This window comes from Herpailurus yagouaroundi, unplaced genomic scaffold (genome assembly GCF_014898765.1).
Source record: "Herpailurus yagouaroundi ecotype Mexico unplaced genomic scaffold, PumYag 208, whole genome shotgun sequence".
In the NCBI taxonomy this organism is placed as follows: Eukaryota; Metazoa; Chordata; class Mammalia; order Carnivora; family Felidae; genus Herpailurus; species Herpailurus yagouaroundi.
The window spans coordinates 7,910,225-7,926,521 of NW_024412439.1; the positions used below are offsets into that span (position 1 = coordinate 7,910,225).

The 16,297-nt window shown below is 45.7% G+C and overlaps 2 protein-coding genes across 4 annotated transcripts in view; one reads left to right on the forward strand and one right to left on the reverse strand.

Annotated features, from left to right (window-relative positions):
- ADPRM (ADP-ribose/CDP-alcohol diphosphatase, manganese dependent) overlaps positions 1 to 133 on the reverse strand; it is a 15,033-nt gene extending 14,900 nt beyond the window's left edge. Inside the window, exon 1 of one of the 2 annotated variants that reach the window (XM_040453179.1) lies at positions 30 to 94. The gene's annotated coding sequence lies outside the window, so the exon portion shown is untranslated. Of the gene's footprint in view, positions 1 to 29 lie in introns of both variants that reach the window. The other variant, XM_040453178.1, reaches the window with a different exon arrangement.
- Positions 134 to 139: 6 nt separating this feature from the next.
- Positions 140 to 15,889, forward strand: SCO1 (synthesis of cytochrome C oxidase 1). Of its 2 annotated transcripts, none has more exons than XM_040453182.1 (6): positions 140 to 474; positions 1,788 to 1,878; positions 5,389 to 5,493; positions 6,289 to 6,381; positions 10,196 to 10,311; positions 14,962 to 15,889. In XM_040453182.1, exons 1-6 carry the CDS (start codon positions 190 to 192, stop codon positions 15,094 to 15,096), a joined length of 825 nt encoding a protein of 274 aa, XP_040309116.1. In that variant the 5' UTR covers positions 140 to 189; the 3' UTR covers positions 15,097 to 15,889. The 2 variants fall into 2 exon arrangements, with proteins under 2 accessions (XP_040309116.1, XP_040309115.1); XM_040453181.1 differs by having other exon boundaries at positions 142 to 474; positions 5,389 to 5,586.
- Positions 15,890 to 16,297: the final 408 nt, after the last annotated feature.

Below are 16,297 nucleotides of genomic sequence, written 5' to 3' on the forward strand. Positions count from 1 at the left end.
CCCGCCTCCAGCCGCAAGGAACCACCTACCGCGCGGCGGGTCCGCGGCCAAGTCCTCCCGGGCTACCGGCTCGGCGACCTCGCCACCAACGAGCGGAGCGGAAAGAGCGGCCCCCTGCGACTTCCGGAGGAAGTGGAGCCGGCGCCGGAAGTTGGGGGCGGGCTAGAGGAGGCGCGGTCTCCTAGGTCCATGGCGGGCTTCTTACTGATACCGGGGTCCGCTATGCGGCTTCCGGGGAGCCGACTTTGGCGTCTCCTGCCCCACGGACTCGGGGTCTGGGCCCCGGCGGACGGGACCGCCGGAGCCTGGATGAGGCAGCTCTGCGCGCTGCGAGAGGAGGCGCGACGGACCTCGGAGCTCGCTCGCAGCTGCCGGGGAGACCGGCCCCTCTGCACGGCGACGCCACCTCCACCGGGGTCGTCGGGTCCCGAGCCGAAGGGCCGCAGAGACCCCACGCGGCCCTCCAAGCCCGGGGTGAGTGTACAGCCGGAGCCCTCCCTCTGTCCGTCGCGTCTCCACGCCGGCCCGCGACCTCCCCATCCCACTTGGTCGCAATCTCGGAAGCCACTCGGCCGGGCCTGGAAGGGTCCTCGGCTCTGCCTTACGCGGTCACAGACTCTCATCCCGCGACCCCCTCGGTTTGCGGGAGGTCCCAGCGCGGAAGAGAGAACCGACGCCTCCCCGCGGTTGGATTCTCGGGTTTGGATTGTAGTGCGCTTTTGTGCCCCCTGCCCCCAAAATGAGTTCGGGTGTTCTTGAAGGTCTCCACCTTGAACTGACCAGGAGTGAGGAATCCAAGCATATTAATTCCTGTCACTTGAACGCCCCTTTAGATGTTCGATGTGTAAGTTGACATTGAGCAAAATGTGGGTCGTAGTTGCGTGCTGGGTATGCCCTCTTTGATTTCGCTCAGGTTCTAGTTCTGATCTGGGAAAACCTGAGAGCCGCTCCCCACTAGTGATGGTTAAGAGAAGTGGGTTTTAGAAGCTGGGGGAAGAAGGGTGATGAATTAGACCAAGGTAGTGGACATCTTACTTACCTTGGGACCTGAAAAAGAGTACAAAGAATTAACTTGATGCAATTTGCAAGAAGCTCCATTTTTTAGATCTCTTCTACCTTGACTTTGTTACTTCTGGAAGCCAGAGTTAGAGTGACCTCCCAAATTGTTATTTGGTTTATTTATATTTTCCATATCAGCACAAACACATAATTAACTGGATTTGAAATCAGCCACTATGGTCAAGGTCACACGTGTTAACAGTCCTGGTACTTGAGCTTCAGGTCCTCTTTCACATGAAAGGAAATGGACTTAGGGAATTTCTTCTTGAAAAGGAATGCCTCTGTAATTGTGTTGGCAGCCCAGATAGAATTGCATCCACAGACACTGTCAAGTTTTTTTTTTCCAGTTTATTTTTTTTAACATTTATTCATTTTTGAGAGACAGAGCTTGCATGGGGGAGGAGCAGAGAGAGAGAGAGAGAGAGGGAGACACAGAATCCGAAGCAGACTCCAGGCCCTGAGCTGTCAGCACAGAGCCCGATGCGGGGCTGGCTCGAACTCATAAACGGTGAGATCATGACCTGAGCCAAAGTCAGACACTTAACTGACTGAGCCACCCAGGCGCCCCAGTATTTTCTCATCCCAGAGCAACATGAAACATTCTACATGTTGAAGAAGATCAAGATGTGTGTTTATGTATGTTAAAAACTACCATAGTAATAAATGTAGGACGATTGCATGTTTGCATCTGACTAGTATTTTTGTTTGTAAAATCTCTGCCCCAGTAGCCTGTTTCCTGGAAGTCTTTAGCATTCACATTTGCTATTGGTGGAGCCTTATTGGCTGGAATGAAGTACTTCAAGAAAGAAAAGACAGAGAGTAAGTAGATATCCTCTGCTCAGCTCTGAATAAAACCTTTCTTTTTTCTTTTTTAGCATCTTTTATTTTGTTTTTAAACTTTTTATCTTGCAATAAAAGTTTTTAGTGTTTTTTTATTTTTGAGAGAGAGAGTGTGTGAGCAGGGGAGGGGCAAAGAGAGAGGGAGACGCAGAATCCGAAGCAGGCTCCAGGCTCCAAGCTGTCAGCACAGAGCCCAACGCGGAGCTCAAACTCACAGACTTCGAGATCATGACCTGAGCTGAAGTCGGATGCTTAACCAACTGAGCCACCCAGGCACTCCTATCTTGAAATAATCTTAGATGAACAGGATGGTTATAAAGATGACACAAGAGAGTTACTATGTACCTTTCACCTAGCTTTCCCTATTGTTAAGAAATTATATAACCATGGGTCATTTATCAAAACTAAGAAATTAAGATTGGTTCAGTACTGTTCACTGAATTCCAAACTGGATTTGGAATTCACCTGGTTTCTCATTGTGTTTTTATCTGTATTCAGATGCCACTGTGTAACAATATGAAGACTTAATTGTGAACAGATGGGAGCGTGGGTGGTATGACGCCCAGAGGGTTCCCAAGGATGACTTAGATACATTCCAGCCATCGAGGTGCTCGTGACAGCGAAGCAGACACAGAAGTGAAGGATTTCACTAGAAGAGGTTCTCCCCAGCCTCTGAAGGGCCAGCCCCTCCTACAGACCACCAAGTATCAGCAGAGGGAAGGGCCACAGGCTGACCTTGGATGATGGAGAGAAATAGGGAGAATCTGGTCAGGGAGTGCCAGGAACTGCTCTGGCTTAGCACTTGAAATGTCCAGAAATTGGGAACTTTATATTTTAGTCACTACTCCAGGCTTTTAAGATTTGGTTTAAAAGTTTCTAGTCAGGGGCGCCTGGGTGGCGCAGTCGGTTAAGCGTCCGACTTCAGCCAGGTCACGATCTCGCGGTCCGTGAGTTCGAGCCCCGCGTCGGGCTCTGGGCTGATGGCTCGGAGCCTGGAGCCTGTTTCCGATTCTGTGTCTCCCTCTCTCTCTGCCCCTCCCCCGTTCATGCTCTGTCTCTCTCTGTCCCAAAAATAAATAAAAAACGTTGAAAAAAATTAAAAAAAAAAAAAAGTTTCTAGTCAAACTTTAAAATACCACATGGGGCACCTGGGTGGCTCAGTCAGTTAAGCGGCCGACTTCGGCTCGGGTCATGATCTCACGGTCCGTGAGTTCGAGCCCCGTGTCGGGCTCTGTGCTGACAGCTCGGAGCCTGGAGCCTGTTTCAGATTCTGTGTCTCCCTCTCTCTCTGACCCTCCCCCATTCATGCTCTGTCTCTCTCTGTCTCAAAAATAAATAAACGTTAAAAAAATAATAATAAAAAAATAAAATATCACTTAAATCTATTCTGGTTCTTCAGAGTCTGTTTTGAAGCCGTGATACAAAGGATATGTTTAGATCTGGGAGAATTCATAGGCTTCTAGAATCTTAGCAGTAGAAGGCCCATATTGATATACAGACCTGTTTGTTTTGTGTAACAACCAGTATTTTATTGATGGGATTTTCATATTCTAATAAGAAATTAAGCTCCTTTAGTTTCACAAAGAAACAAAACAAGCCAGGAAAAGTAGTGGCAGAGACCATTCTAGAATAAGCAAGCTTTTGACTTTAGTTCAGAATTTCACCTGCGATAATATTTGTTTTATTAAAAACCCTATTATGAAACGATATTTAAAGTCTCTGCAGAGGCACATGGGTGGCTCAGTCGGTTAAGTGTCTGGGTTTCGGCTCAGGTCGTGATCTCACAGTTTGCGAGTTCGAGCCCCGAGTTGGGCTGTGCGCTGACAGTGTGGAGCCTGCTTGGGTTTCTCTCTCTCTCTCTCTCTCTCTCTCTCTCTCTCCCCCCCCGTCTCTCTCTCCCTTTCTCTCTCTGTGCCTCTCCCCTGCTCTCTCTTTCTCTCAGAATAAATAAACTTTAAAAAATTCAAGTATTTCTAAATCATTTGAGAGTGTTTGCGGACATGCATCATCATCTCTACTCCATTGTGTACTTTTTACAGACAGGTACGTTCTCCAATGTAATCATGATACAGCCACCAAAATCAGAAAATGAACATTGACATGTTAACTACCATTCAGTCTTCAGGCCTCGTTCAAGTTTTGCAACTTGGCCTTCTTGATAGCAGTTCAGTTCGGAACCAGACCTTGTACCTACTTGTCTCTTTATGCTCCTTCAGTCTGTAGCAGTTTCTCCATCTTTATGAGACTTTGATGACCTTGAAAACTGTGAAGATTACAGGCCAGTAATGTCCCTTAGTTTGGGTTTGTCTGGTTTCCTCGTGATCAGATTCGGGTCACGTTCCTTCAGCAGGAATGTCACAGAACTCGTGCTCAGTTCTCGTTGCGTCGCGTCTGGTGGCACAGGGCCTCCTTTGGTCCCGTTACTGATAGTGCTCAGGTTGAGGGTGTGTCTGTCAGGCTTCTGTCCCGAAAATGTAATTAATATATATTTCGTGGTGTGAATTTACACACTTAAATGTTCATCCCAGTCTGCATCAAACTCTCCATTTATTTATATCTGTGTGGACTCGTGCTCTCCTGCGTATTTAATGAATCGTAATCCATATTCTCTTTATTTTGATGCTCCACTGTCCCCTGTTGGTCCCTGGCAGTCTGAGCAGCTCTTGTTCCTTGGGACACGTCTCCAGTGTTCTTGGAGTTCTTCCTTCAATCTGACGTGACAGGATGTTCCAGGCTCGTCTTGTACTTCTCTGCCATGGCCCTGACACCCGCCATGTCTCCAAAAAGCCCTGTTCGCTTTTAGTGGAGGGTGATACTTAGAACCCAGGGCTCGTTGCTGCTGGGTTGTGTCCACTGCAGGGTCCTCTCGGTGGACAGATGTGGTTACATCTACGTTTGCTTCTGTGTGAACGCATCTTGCAGCCACAAGTTGACCCTGGCACCTCCAGTTTCTGCACAGTACTACAGACTGCATTTGGGTTTTTTCTCCCCATCTTTCTACCTCTTGCCATGTATAACGCTTATCTTTAATTTACTTACTTGTTACTAATCCCTGTATAGAACTGAGGTCCCATCACTGCTGTCCCCACCCCATTCAGATGCCCTTGGGACACTCAGGTTAAGACTCCTGGTGCCAGGCCACCCACCCTGCCCCACTTGGGCTCAGACAGTCCGCTCTGGGCCCCTGTGGCCCCTCCCCCACCCCCACCACGGCCACACCTGATGACAGGACTGAACTATTCCAAAAGAGGAAGAAATACCTTTACCACTTTCTTAGAGTCCTCTCTACATACCATTCCATTCAATTTGGTTTTGTTGCATTGTCATAGGATTGTTTTTCTTAAAATATTTTTTAAGTTTCTAGGAAACAGACTGTTTAGCACATTTTGTGCCCCCACAGTCATTAGTACAGTACCGACCGTACATCAGGCATTTCGGTGCCTGTGGTTAGACTGACTTGTTTAACGTGAGTGTTTGTATCTCTTTAAGAGCTAGAGAAGGAGCGGCAGCGGAGCTTGGGAAAGCCTCTCCTCGGGGGCCCGTTTTCCCTCACGACTCACACTGGAGAGCCCGTCACTGACCAAGACTACCTGGGTCAGTGGGTCCTGATTTATTTTGGTTTCACTCATTGCCCTGATATCTGTCCAGAAGAACTAGAAAAAATGATTCAAGTCGTGGATGAGATAGGTAAGCCACCGCTAACTGTAAAAACTACTTTTCCGTAGTTTCACGTCCTCGGATTTCCGTTGGGCAAGGTGTTGTAATTATTTGCTTTCTGAGAATATAAAATTTCAGCATCCGGCTCATTTGCTGCTTTGATTCCCACGACCATATCCTCTACCAGAGGGAGCTTGTTCTGATGCCAAATGTTAAATTGCTTAAAAATGTGAGTGAGGTCTGGTCTCCTGTAGCGCTGCTTGTGTCCCTTGATTGTAGACATCCGTCACGGACACTGTCGTTGTCCCCGTGATGGACTAGCAAGACGGCGGTGTGGTCTGTGATGTGCCGTCAGCCGCACTGGTTAGTCCCAGACAGGAGGCAGGCCTCCATCCTTAAGCTGGATTGTTTCCGGGGATTCAGTGGTGTGGTGGGGCGAAAACCGCAAACATCGCGTTGGATCAGAACACGAGATGCCCACGTGACGGGACCCCGGTAACACGTGTGCACCGGTGAAGGTGTTCAGTAGGATTCTTATCTGATCCCACCGCAGATACTCTGGGGACCTGCTCGCAGGCCGTCCCATCCCTTCCCCGTCCTCTCCTCCACGCTTAGGTGTCCCTGTGTTTCCCCAACCCTCGCTGTAGCACTTCCGGCTCTCTCTGCTGTAACTGCCAGCGTTCATCTTTTCCCCCAGAGCGTGAGTACTGACCAGTGGGAATATTCTTTCAGATGGAATTCCAACTCTGCCAAATTTAACTCCGCTTTTCATCACCATCGACCCAGAGAGGGACACCAAAGAAGCCATCGCCAAGTATGTGAAAGGTAGGTCCTATCAATAATGCTTTACATTTGTGTAGCTCTTAGAGTTCTTGAAAGATAGATTCATTCGACCTTACGTGCCTCATGGACACGGGAGGACAAATGGTGTCGTCGTCAGGTTTACAGGTGAATAAAAAAGGTGAGGCTCAGCTGTGACCGTGAATAAGCAAATAAGAAACACGTTTCTCAATTCCTGATGCACAGCTCTCTGTGTTTTGTCACAGGAAGGACCGGACTTGGCCTCAGATATCAACTAAGTTAACAGAATCTTGAGTTGAGAGGCAGAACACATTGCTTCTCCTTCCGCCTCTGTACCTCATTCTCTCTGTGATAGGACAGATGTACATCCTGGGAGTATGGACGTTGGGAGATTAACGACATTTTTTTTTTTTTCAAGTTTGTTTATTTTTAGAGAGTGAGCGAGCAGGGGAGAGGCAGAAAGAGGGAGAGAGAGAATCCGAAGCAGGCCCCAAGCTGTCAGCACAGGGCCCAACACGGGGCTCAAACTCACGAACTGTGAGATCATGACCTGAGCCAAAGTTGGACGCTTAACTGACTTAGCCACCAGGCGCCCCAAGATTAGCGACATTATGAGATGTGAGCACAGCGTGAGCTCCTACCGTATACTTTATAAATCCAGAACATCTATTATGAGAAGCACATTTATAACTTTTCATAGAAGAATCTCAGTTGAGGGGCGCCTGGGTGGCGCAGTCGGTTAAGCGTCCGACTTCATCCAGGTCACGATCTTGCGGTCCGTGAGTTCGAGCCCCGCGTCGGGCTCTGGGCTGATGGCTCGGAGCCTGGAGCCTGTTTCCGATTCTGTGTCTCCCTCTCTCTCTGCCCCTCCCCCGTTCATGCTCTCTCTCTCTGTCCCAAAAATAAATAAACGTTGGGGGGGGAAAAAAAAATTAAAAAAAAAAAAAAAAAAAAGAATCTCAGTTGAAACATCACATTCAGGTTAAAACCTATGAGAAAGCAATTCGAAAGACCGAGTGCCGGTAGAATTAAGGACGAATGCTTACGTTCTTAGGAGCTTGGGCAAGTTGCATAATTTCTTAAGGTCCAAGTTTCTTCAGCTGAAAAAATGATGGGAATAAGAATCTGTTTTGTTGTTACAGGAGTGACAGGAACATGGGCACTCAAAAGTCAGGAATTGGAATTTTAAGTCTCATTATGGTGAAATTGATTTAGGCCAAAGGAGCTAATGAGTACTTCTACATTTAATTTTGTTATATGACACATTGCAATGTGTATCATCTAAAGCTTTGAGGTTTTTTTAAAAGTGTGTTTTGTGAAGGACCTGCTGTATCTTGTCATTTAACATATTTATTGAGATATAAATATGTTATATTTATATAACCACCATCAAATATATATATATTTATATCACCACCATCAAAAAATGAATATACCTGTCACCCCCTTGTGCCCTTGCCCCCGTCCCATCCCCAGATCTGCTGTCTGTCAACATAGATTAGTTTCCATTTCCTAGAAGTCTGTGTCCACAGAATTATTTAGTGTACTCTTTTGTTTTTAGTGGCTTCTTTCTGCATAATTATTTTGAGACCCGTCCGTGATTTAGCATGTTATCAGTTGACTCTTTTTTATCTTCTGAGTAATATTCCAATGATGGACACTGGAGTCACTTTCAGTTTGGAGCTATTTACGGAGAGAGACAGCTGCCAAGACCATTCCTGTACAAGCCTCTGTACAGACACATGCTTTTCATTTCCCTGGTAAACGCCTGATTGCTGGATCGTGTGGTGGGTGTGTGTTCATCTTTTTAAGAAACTGATAGGATTCCAAAGTGGTTGTACGTTTTCACATTCCCAGCAGCCATGCATGAGAGCGCTGGCTCCTGCCCGTGCTCCCCACACTTGGTGTGGTTTGAAGAGCACTTTATTGGTTTAGAGACAATTAGAGACCCTTCTTTTAGTGTCATGTGTAAGAAATCTTTGTCCAGCCCAAGGTTACAAAGGCGTATGTTTTCTTAAAGTTTTAGAGCTTTTATTAGATATTCAAGGTGAATTTGTGTTCACTGTTTGCAGGTTAGGCAGAAATTTGAACAATGGCATAGTTTATTCCAAAAGCAGTAAAAAGCAGGTATAACTCATGGGGTGATAAACGGTCTCTGATGGAAGTGTGTGTTACGTTGGCAGCTGTTTTCTTTTTAACCATAAATTAACCAAATCCTAAATATCTCCCGATAAGTAGGCATCTGAGTTCCTGTAACTGAAATGCAAAACCCTTACGGTAATATTCTCCACCAGCACATACATACAGAGATGGTGTCATCTTGACCAGTTGCACTGGATGGGGTGGGGGGATTTGAAAATATTTAAGTTTGGGGCACTTGGGTGGTGCAGTGGGTTAAGCGTCCGACTCTTAATCTCGGCTCAGGTCACGATCCCACAGTGCATGAGTTTGGGCCCCACATCCAGCTCTGCACTGATGGTGCGGAGCCTGCTTGGGATTCTGTCTCTCCTTCTCTCTGCCCCTCCCCCGCTTGTGTGCTCACTCACTTGCTCTCAAAATTAATAAAGAAACTTAGTAACTTTTTTTTACATATTTAAGTTCATATTTAGAAAATTATTGCAATTTCAGCAGTATTTTTTAAAAGTTTTGGATATACAGCTCATTCAGACTTCATTTACCTTTCTGTTTACTCAGAGTGGAAAAGAAAAACAAGCCATTGTGCTTTTTCAGTAGCTGAACAGATTTTCAATTTAGGTTGGATTAGTCCGAAAAATGAAAACAGGCTTGTTTCCTCTCTGCCTTTGGAAGAAGGCACTGCTGCTCAGTGTTGTACTTCCATCCTCATGGTGGTTTGGTGACTTCACCAGCTCACTTCCATAAATCCCAAAAACCAAACAGTAAATACATGCCGGGAGGTTATTTGCTGGAAGATGAGACACAGCCCTGGACCATAGTCGAGTGAATTGTGAAGCAAAAAGCAGACCTCTTTTTCAGGATACAACAAAACACTGTCATGCTTAATTCGTGGTAGTATCTTTAAGCTTGAGCGTGTCTCAGAACCGTATCTGAGTATTTAAAAACGACCAAATTAATAAGAAATGTGATTTAAATGATTAGAACATATTCCCTCCAGATCATTACAAAAGGACTTTGAAAGGATTTCACTTCCATATGATAAGGAACCAGCTTTTGGGTTTCAGTGATTTTTTTTCCTCTTTTCAGTTTCATTGATTTCTGCTCCAGTTCTTTTCTTCTCATTTGGATTTAATTTGCTCTTCTTTTCCTAGCTTCCTAGGGGGATATTTAGATTCCTGATTTTAGGTCCTCTCCACTGTATAAATTCAGTGCCACAAATATCCCTCGAAGGACTGCATTGGCTGCATCCCCCAAATTTCGATAAGTTGTGTTTTCATTTTCACTTAGTTCAAAATACTTTTAAATATCTCTTGAGATTTCTTCTTTGACCCGTGTGTTATTCAGAAGTATGTTTCGTCCCTGTGTGTCCTGGGATTTTCCAGCGATCTTTCTGTTACAGACTTCGAGTTCAACTCCACTGTGATCTGAGAGCACACGTATGGTTTCTGTCCTTTTAAATGTGTTAGGGTGTGTTTGATGGCTCAGAATGTGGCCTGTCTTGGTGAACGTGACTTCTTCATTACAAGGGAGAGTTTGCGTTTGTTCTGTGTGTGTGTCTGTTCCCGTGAGTCACGAGGGGGGGACCAGGACACACGGGGAGAAAGCAGCAGCAGAGACTCTGAAGGCAGGGGATGGGGGGTGCTTTCACTCGCTTCTTATTTTTCACTGTGTTTCTCTTTTTTTTTTTTTTTTTTTAATTTAGAATTTTCTCCCAAACTGGTTGGCTTGACTGGCACCAAAGAAGAGATCGACCGAGTGGCCAGAGCGTACAGGGTGTATTACAGTCCTGGCCCCAGGGACGAGGACGAGGACTACATCGTAAGTAGACGCTCGAGTGTCGCCCACAGGCCGGTGCTCAGACCGCACACTTGTGCCGGTCTGACAGTGGGCTGCAGAAATGAGAGAAAAGCTGAGATCATCACAAATTCCTCAGGGATTAGGGATATTTGAAAGGATAATAGAAGTATAATTTTTTTAAGGATACTGATTTAATGTATATTCAGTGTCCTTATAATTGAATTGCCCATTTTCCTTTTTAGTGGCCCAGAAAATTATGGGAAAACATATGATGAGTGGTATTTTAGACTCAGTAGAACATGGTACTTGGATACCATGTTGGAAATAAAGAGAACCCATCGTTTGGGGACAAAGCTTTATTTAAATTTAAAAATATAGGAGCCCTGGGGCACCTGGGTGGCTCAGTCGGTTAAGCATCCGACTTCGGCTCAGGTCACGATCTCACAGTTCGTGGGTTCAAGCCCCACGTCGGGCTCTGTGCTGACAGCTCGGAGCCTGGAGCCTGCTTCAGATTCTGTGTCTCCCTCTCTCTCTCTGACCCTCCCCCATTCATGCTCTGTCTCTCTCTCTCAAAAATAAATAAACATTAAAATGTATATATATAGGAGCCCTGGGTGGCTCATCTGGTTGAGCGTCTGACTCTTGATTTCGGCTCAGGTCATGATCCCGGGGTTGTGGGATCGAGCCCAGCGTCAGGCTCTGCGCTGAGCGTGGAGCCTGCTTAAGATTCTCTCTGCCCCTGTCTCCAACTCGTACTCTCTCCCTCTCCAAAAAAATAATAATAATAAAATAATAAAAACCCATTGTCTAGGTTCTCTATGTCACCAGGGAAAAGGTGTAAGGAGCAGTGTTAGGCCATGGAGAACTGCATTTTTGGAATGAGCAAGAGTTCTGAAAATCAAGAGAAAAGACTGAAAGCTATAAGAAGATAGACTTTCCATCAGGTTTATTTTTATACGAATTAAATACTTCAATTATATTCAATTCAAATATGAATTATATGCACAATTACGTGTTTACTATTTGCTTTGTTATGATAGTGACCAGAAATGCGGTCATTCCTGCGGTCATACATTCTCCAGCACTGCCCCTGGAGCCCTAGGTGTCCACGTCACCCGGTCCCTCTTCTTACCTGGGCTTTCACAGCGAAGTACCAACAAAGGGCATCAGCACCACCCCACCCACCCGGTTTTCTTCTCAAACGGGACACTTTTTCCCGTCCATTAATAGTTGGCCTTGCTGTTTAGTATTAGTTCAGTTCTTCCCCCTCAGCTGTCGTGCTCTGGTTTCTCTGTAACATTGGTCGGGTGGAGTGATTAATTATAGGAGCCTGTCTCCAAAGCAGGGTTTGGGTCGGATGCCCAACTACACAATCAACTGCCCTTCGTGTGTTCTTTAAAATACTTTGAAATGTTGGTGTCGTCTACCTTGACTGTTTGGTCTGGGACCCAGCAAGAACACATCATTTTCATGCTGTCTGCCCTGTAACCAGCAGTGACAGCAGGTGTGTGCGAGATCATAGACATAGACACGTATTTGGCCACGGAGATTTGTATTCAGTCATAAGATAGTCACGCAGATAACCCAGACTATGAGTATTAACTTCTTTAAGTTTAAAAATTAAAATGCAGATATCTAAGTCTTATGGAGACTTCTTGGACCTTCTGGAATACATCCTAGAGCCGATTTTGAGAAATACTGGTCTACTGCCATAAGAATTTGACCTCTTGATCAGAACCAGTGAATTGTGCCTTTGAAGCTAAGGGAACTGTATGTTAGCTCCGCTGGAGTTAATGATAATGAAAAAGAACCAATGAGTTCTTTGCTAAATCAACCAGTAGGGGGAGGCACTCTCCAGCTTGTTAGGTTTTGCATTGGTATGACTTCTGTCCTTTGAGGTCACAGATTTTCGTCCGCAAAATGGTGTGGGAAACTTCAGTCAAGATTTAAGGACCCGCAGGGAGTGAGGGAACCAGGTTTTCTTAATCTCAAGCAGCAGTAGCAAAGGGGAAGCTTCTGGCTTTGGAGTGCCCATGGAATCTTCAGACTGATAGTACATGTGAACTGGATGTGCCAGGGACACCTGGGGGGGGTTCAGTCAGTTAATCATCCAACTTCGGCTCAGGTCATGATCTCACAGTTCATGAGTTCGAGCCCTGCATCAGGCTGTGTGCTCAGAGCCCGGAGCCTGCTTTGGATTCTGTGTCTCCTCTCTCTCTGCCCCTCCCCTGCCCATGCCCTGTCTCTCAAAAATAAATAAATGTTAAAAAATAAAATAAAATAAAATAAAGAAATGGGTGTGCCAAACATTTAGGGTCCACTCGAAGCTATATATATATATTATTGATATATATATATACATACATTATATATATATAATATTACATTCGTATGTAAGTATTAAGTAGGAAGTATTTTTGAAAAACAACATAACTGGGTTTCAAACCCAAGAAAAGATGTGCAGTTCCACTCCTAATGAAAGAATGTGAATTGTATAATGCAATGCTATTTTGTACCTGTTAGATCAGCAAAGATCAAAAGTTGGAAATGTATTATCGAAATCTAATTTGGGGAAAAAGGGAATACACTATTGGGAGGAAATTTGGAACCGTGGGCATTTCTGTGCATAGATGATAGGAATTTAACTGAGAGACCCTCTTTGGAAGCCAAAAGTGTCAGTATCTGTCAGCGTTTAAAGTGGAATACTTTAAAGAGATTCTACTTTGAGGGATTTTTCTACACCTGTACCCTACAGTATTGTTCGTAGGGAAGAACGAGGCAACCATTTTTTAAAAGCTACCCTGTACTTACTGGCAGAGAACGGTGTCCAATACCTTGTTAAATGAGAAAGCGCCTACAGGACGTTGTTGCTTCTGTATAGAAAGAAGTAGGCAGGCATGTACACTCGCTAACAGATGTGGACAGTTTTCTCTGGAGGAATCCAGAAGGATCTGGTGGCAGTGGTTCCCTTGGAGGAGAATGGAAGCACTCCTGGAAGTCTGGAAGGAGTGGCAGGCTTCCCCTGTAGAAGTTTACTGTATATTCTTTTCGATTTTTATGCGCATATATTTACTTTGCAAAACATAAAAAATGCACGTGTCTGTGAAGCATACACACTGCTCCGCAGAACGCTGGCAGAGATCGTGCAGCAAGGTGGCAGCAGAAGCGGACTGTGAAATCGGGCAGGCCTGGGTTCTCAGCTTCGGTCTGGCTCTTACTGTTCTATAACTTCCTCTCCAGCCCGTTGGGTTATTTCTAGAGGAGTGGGATGCCTGGCTCGGGACAAAGGTGGCATGTGACAGAGCTTGTCGGTGAACGTTGGCTTCCTGTATCTGTCCCGGGACCTACTAGAACTCTAAACTTGTGGGTGAGATACATACGACAGCTCTCGCTCTGCCCACAAGCCAGCTGGACGTTGAGACACGGACACTGACAAGTTTGACAGATACGGGTAGAACGGTATTTTCGTTCTGTACTAGAAAGTAATTTCCAGTAAGAACACTCATAACATAAGTCCCCTGGAATTTTAGTTTTTTAAGGGAGTGAGAGAATCGAGTACAAAAAGAAACAGAAAAACGGAAGCTATAGATACAGAGGAAGGTGTAAAGCACGAGCTGGAGACCCAGTTCTGACTCGGTATCAGATATGCGGAGAAACGCTGATCCCCCGTCCTGCTCCTTCAGCGAATTATTCCAGGACATGTGAATCACCAGCTGTTTGAGCTCTTGGGGCACATTCTTTCCTTCTGTGTGCAGGCAAGTGGCTCTTTCCATTTGCTCTGTGTTTACAAATGTGTGTATATAAAAAAGCAATAACCTCACAGACCTATAATGTGTGGCGGGTGTATTTGGGGGTGTCTCCGGTTCGGTATGTGTGATCACATTTCGGTCTTTCTTTTTGTCTTGCCAAATAGCAATCAAGCCTGCAATAAATTCCAAGGACTCCTTAAGCGCCAAGCCTTCTGCTCATTTAAAGTTGGATTAAGTGGAGGCATATAAATAAAAACTGTATGACCAATCCAAGCTTAGGTTAGAGGTAGGAATGTTTTCAGAACTTTGCTTGGAAAATAGATAACTGTAAGATGACTCCTCGGAGGGGTAGCATTTATGTCTCCTGAGGACGCCCCAGGTGATCTGCCTCAGATAGGATCATTTGGCAGAGTATATGCCAGCTTCCTGGGGGAGAAAAACCCTTATTTCCACGTTTCCATGTGAGTCACTAATAGCAGGACTACATAGCGTGCCAGAATGTATAAATCCTACACTTACAGTAGTGGTGACTTTTCTGGGTTCTTCTGATACAGTGTGGTAGGCAGCATTTGGGAGCAATGAGGTACCCGTTTCTTCCGAAAGCAGCAGCCATTTCTTGGAAGTCAATTCTTCGAGATCGAGTGCATGCGTGTGTTATGGACAGAACCAGAAGAATCCCAAATTCTAGCTGATGTCTAAGGCAGCAAGCAGTCAGTGCAGAGTGCTGGAATGCAAACGATTTTAGATATCTGTCACCGTGAGTTTGTGAAAATAGCTTAGACGCATTCTGTAAGCGATACATGTTACAGAGGTCATTTAATCATTAATGCGAAGTTCTCATCTGCAGCATTTAATCAGAAAAATAAGCGACTTATTTTGGTAATCTTCTTGTCCTTTCCCTCCCCCACCTTTTTCTCTGCAGGTGGATCATACAATAATAATGTACTTGATTGGACCAGATGGCCAGTTTCTAGATTATTTTGGCCAGAACAAGAAGAATGCAGAAATAGCTGGTTCCATTGCTGCGCACATGAGGGAACGTAGGAAAAAGAGCTAGCCAGAGCGGTGGCGCCAGGTGGATGTTCTCTTGCCAGAGAGGAGAAAAGCTTTGTCTCCCACAGGAGCCAACATCTATCTGTGTATATACACATGCAACCGACAGAATGGCCTTCGTACCGCAAGAACATCTGTATTGTGGACATTATGGGTGCAGTTCAAATAGGTATTATGTTACCCTTGGGTTCAGCCAAAATCGATTCTTGGAACTGTAAAGATTACAACCGAACAGTCGCTTGAGACCGGAGGACCAAGTTACCGTGAAGCCGTGGGATGGACTCAGGAGAGACTCAGCAGGTGCATTTCTCCACGTCAGAGGGGCCCTCGGATCAGCACTGCTGTCTCTCCTGTGTCCTGGACCCTTGTCACCAGGGTTGTGGGGCTGAATTTCCAGGAAGAGTAATTTCCACAGTGCCCTTGCTTTCCTGTTCGAGTTCTTGGTGGCTGATAACAGTCAAATTGAAATCGGGCTCTTGGACATTCACAGTTGGGTTTTTAGACCTGAAAGCATTTAAGTATAGCCTTCCGTGCGAACAGACACCATGGTCAAGTTTGTATTGTGCTTCCATCGGCACCTGCTGATTTTACTAACGAGGAAATCTGTTGTTTGGGGAAGATGGGTCAGTTTCTCTAGGGGCCTTTTATGTGATTTTCATTTAAATGTGCCGGGTTTTCAGGCAGCTACCAAATGGACAAAAGAGGATCTTGAATCGGGACTGTGACACAGGGTTCTCCTCTGCCTTGGCTGGGTTGCAGTGGGTGTGAAATAAAGGTGTGCTCGGTTTTGCAGCTTGGACAGTGTGACCTTTCTTGTGGTGAAGGGTGGGTGCGTCCACGGCAGCACAGAGACCCGCAGACTCGGGTGGGCCCCTTGGGCGCTTGTTAGAGCTCAGGTTCCGGCCAGGGCTGGATTCGCAGGTTCCGGGTGGGACGCAGACCTGTACGCTCATTTTTTTTTTTTTTTTTTAATGTTTATTTTATTTTAGAGCGTAAGTGGGGAAGTGTAGAGAGAGAGAGACACAGAATCCAAAACAGGCTCCGCACTGTCAGCACACAGCCTGATGCGGGACTCGAACCCACGAACCACGAGATCATGACCTGAGCCGAAGTCAGACTGAGGGAGCCACCCAGGCACCCTGGACCCCTGTGTTCACGAACAACACGTAGGTGCCTCAGATGCTGGTGGCCTGGGGATCAGGCTG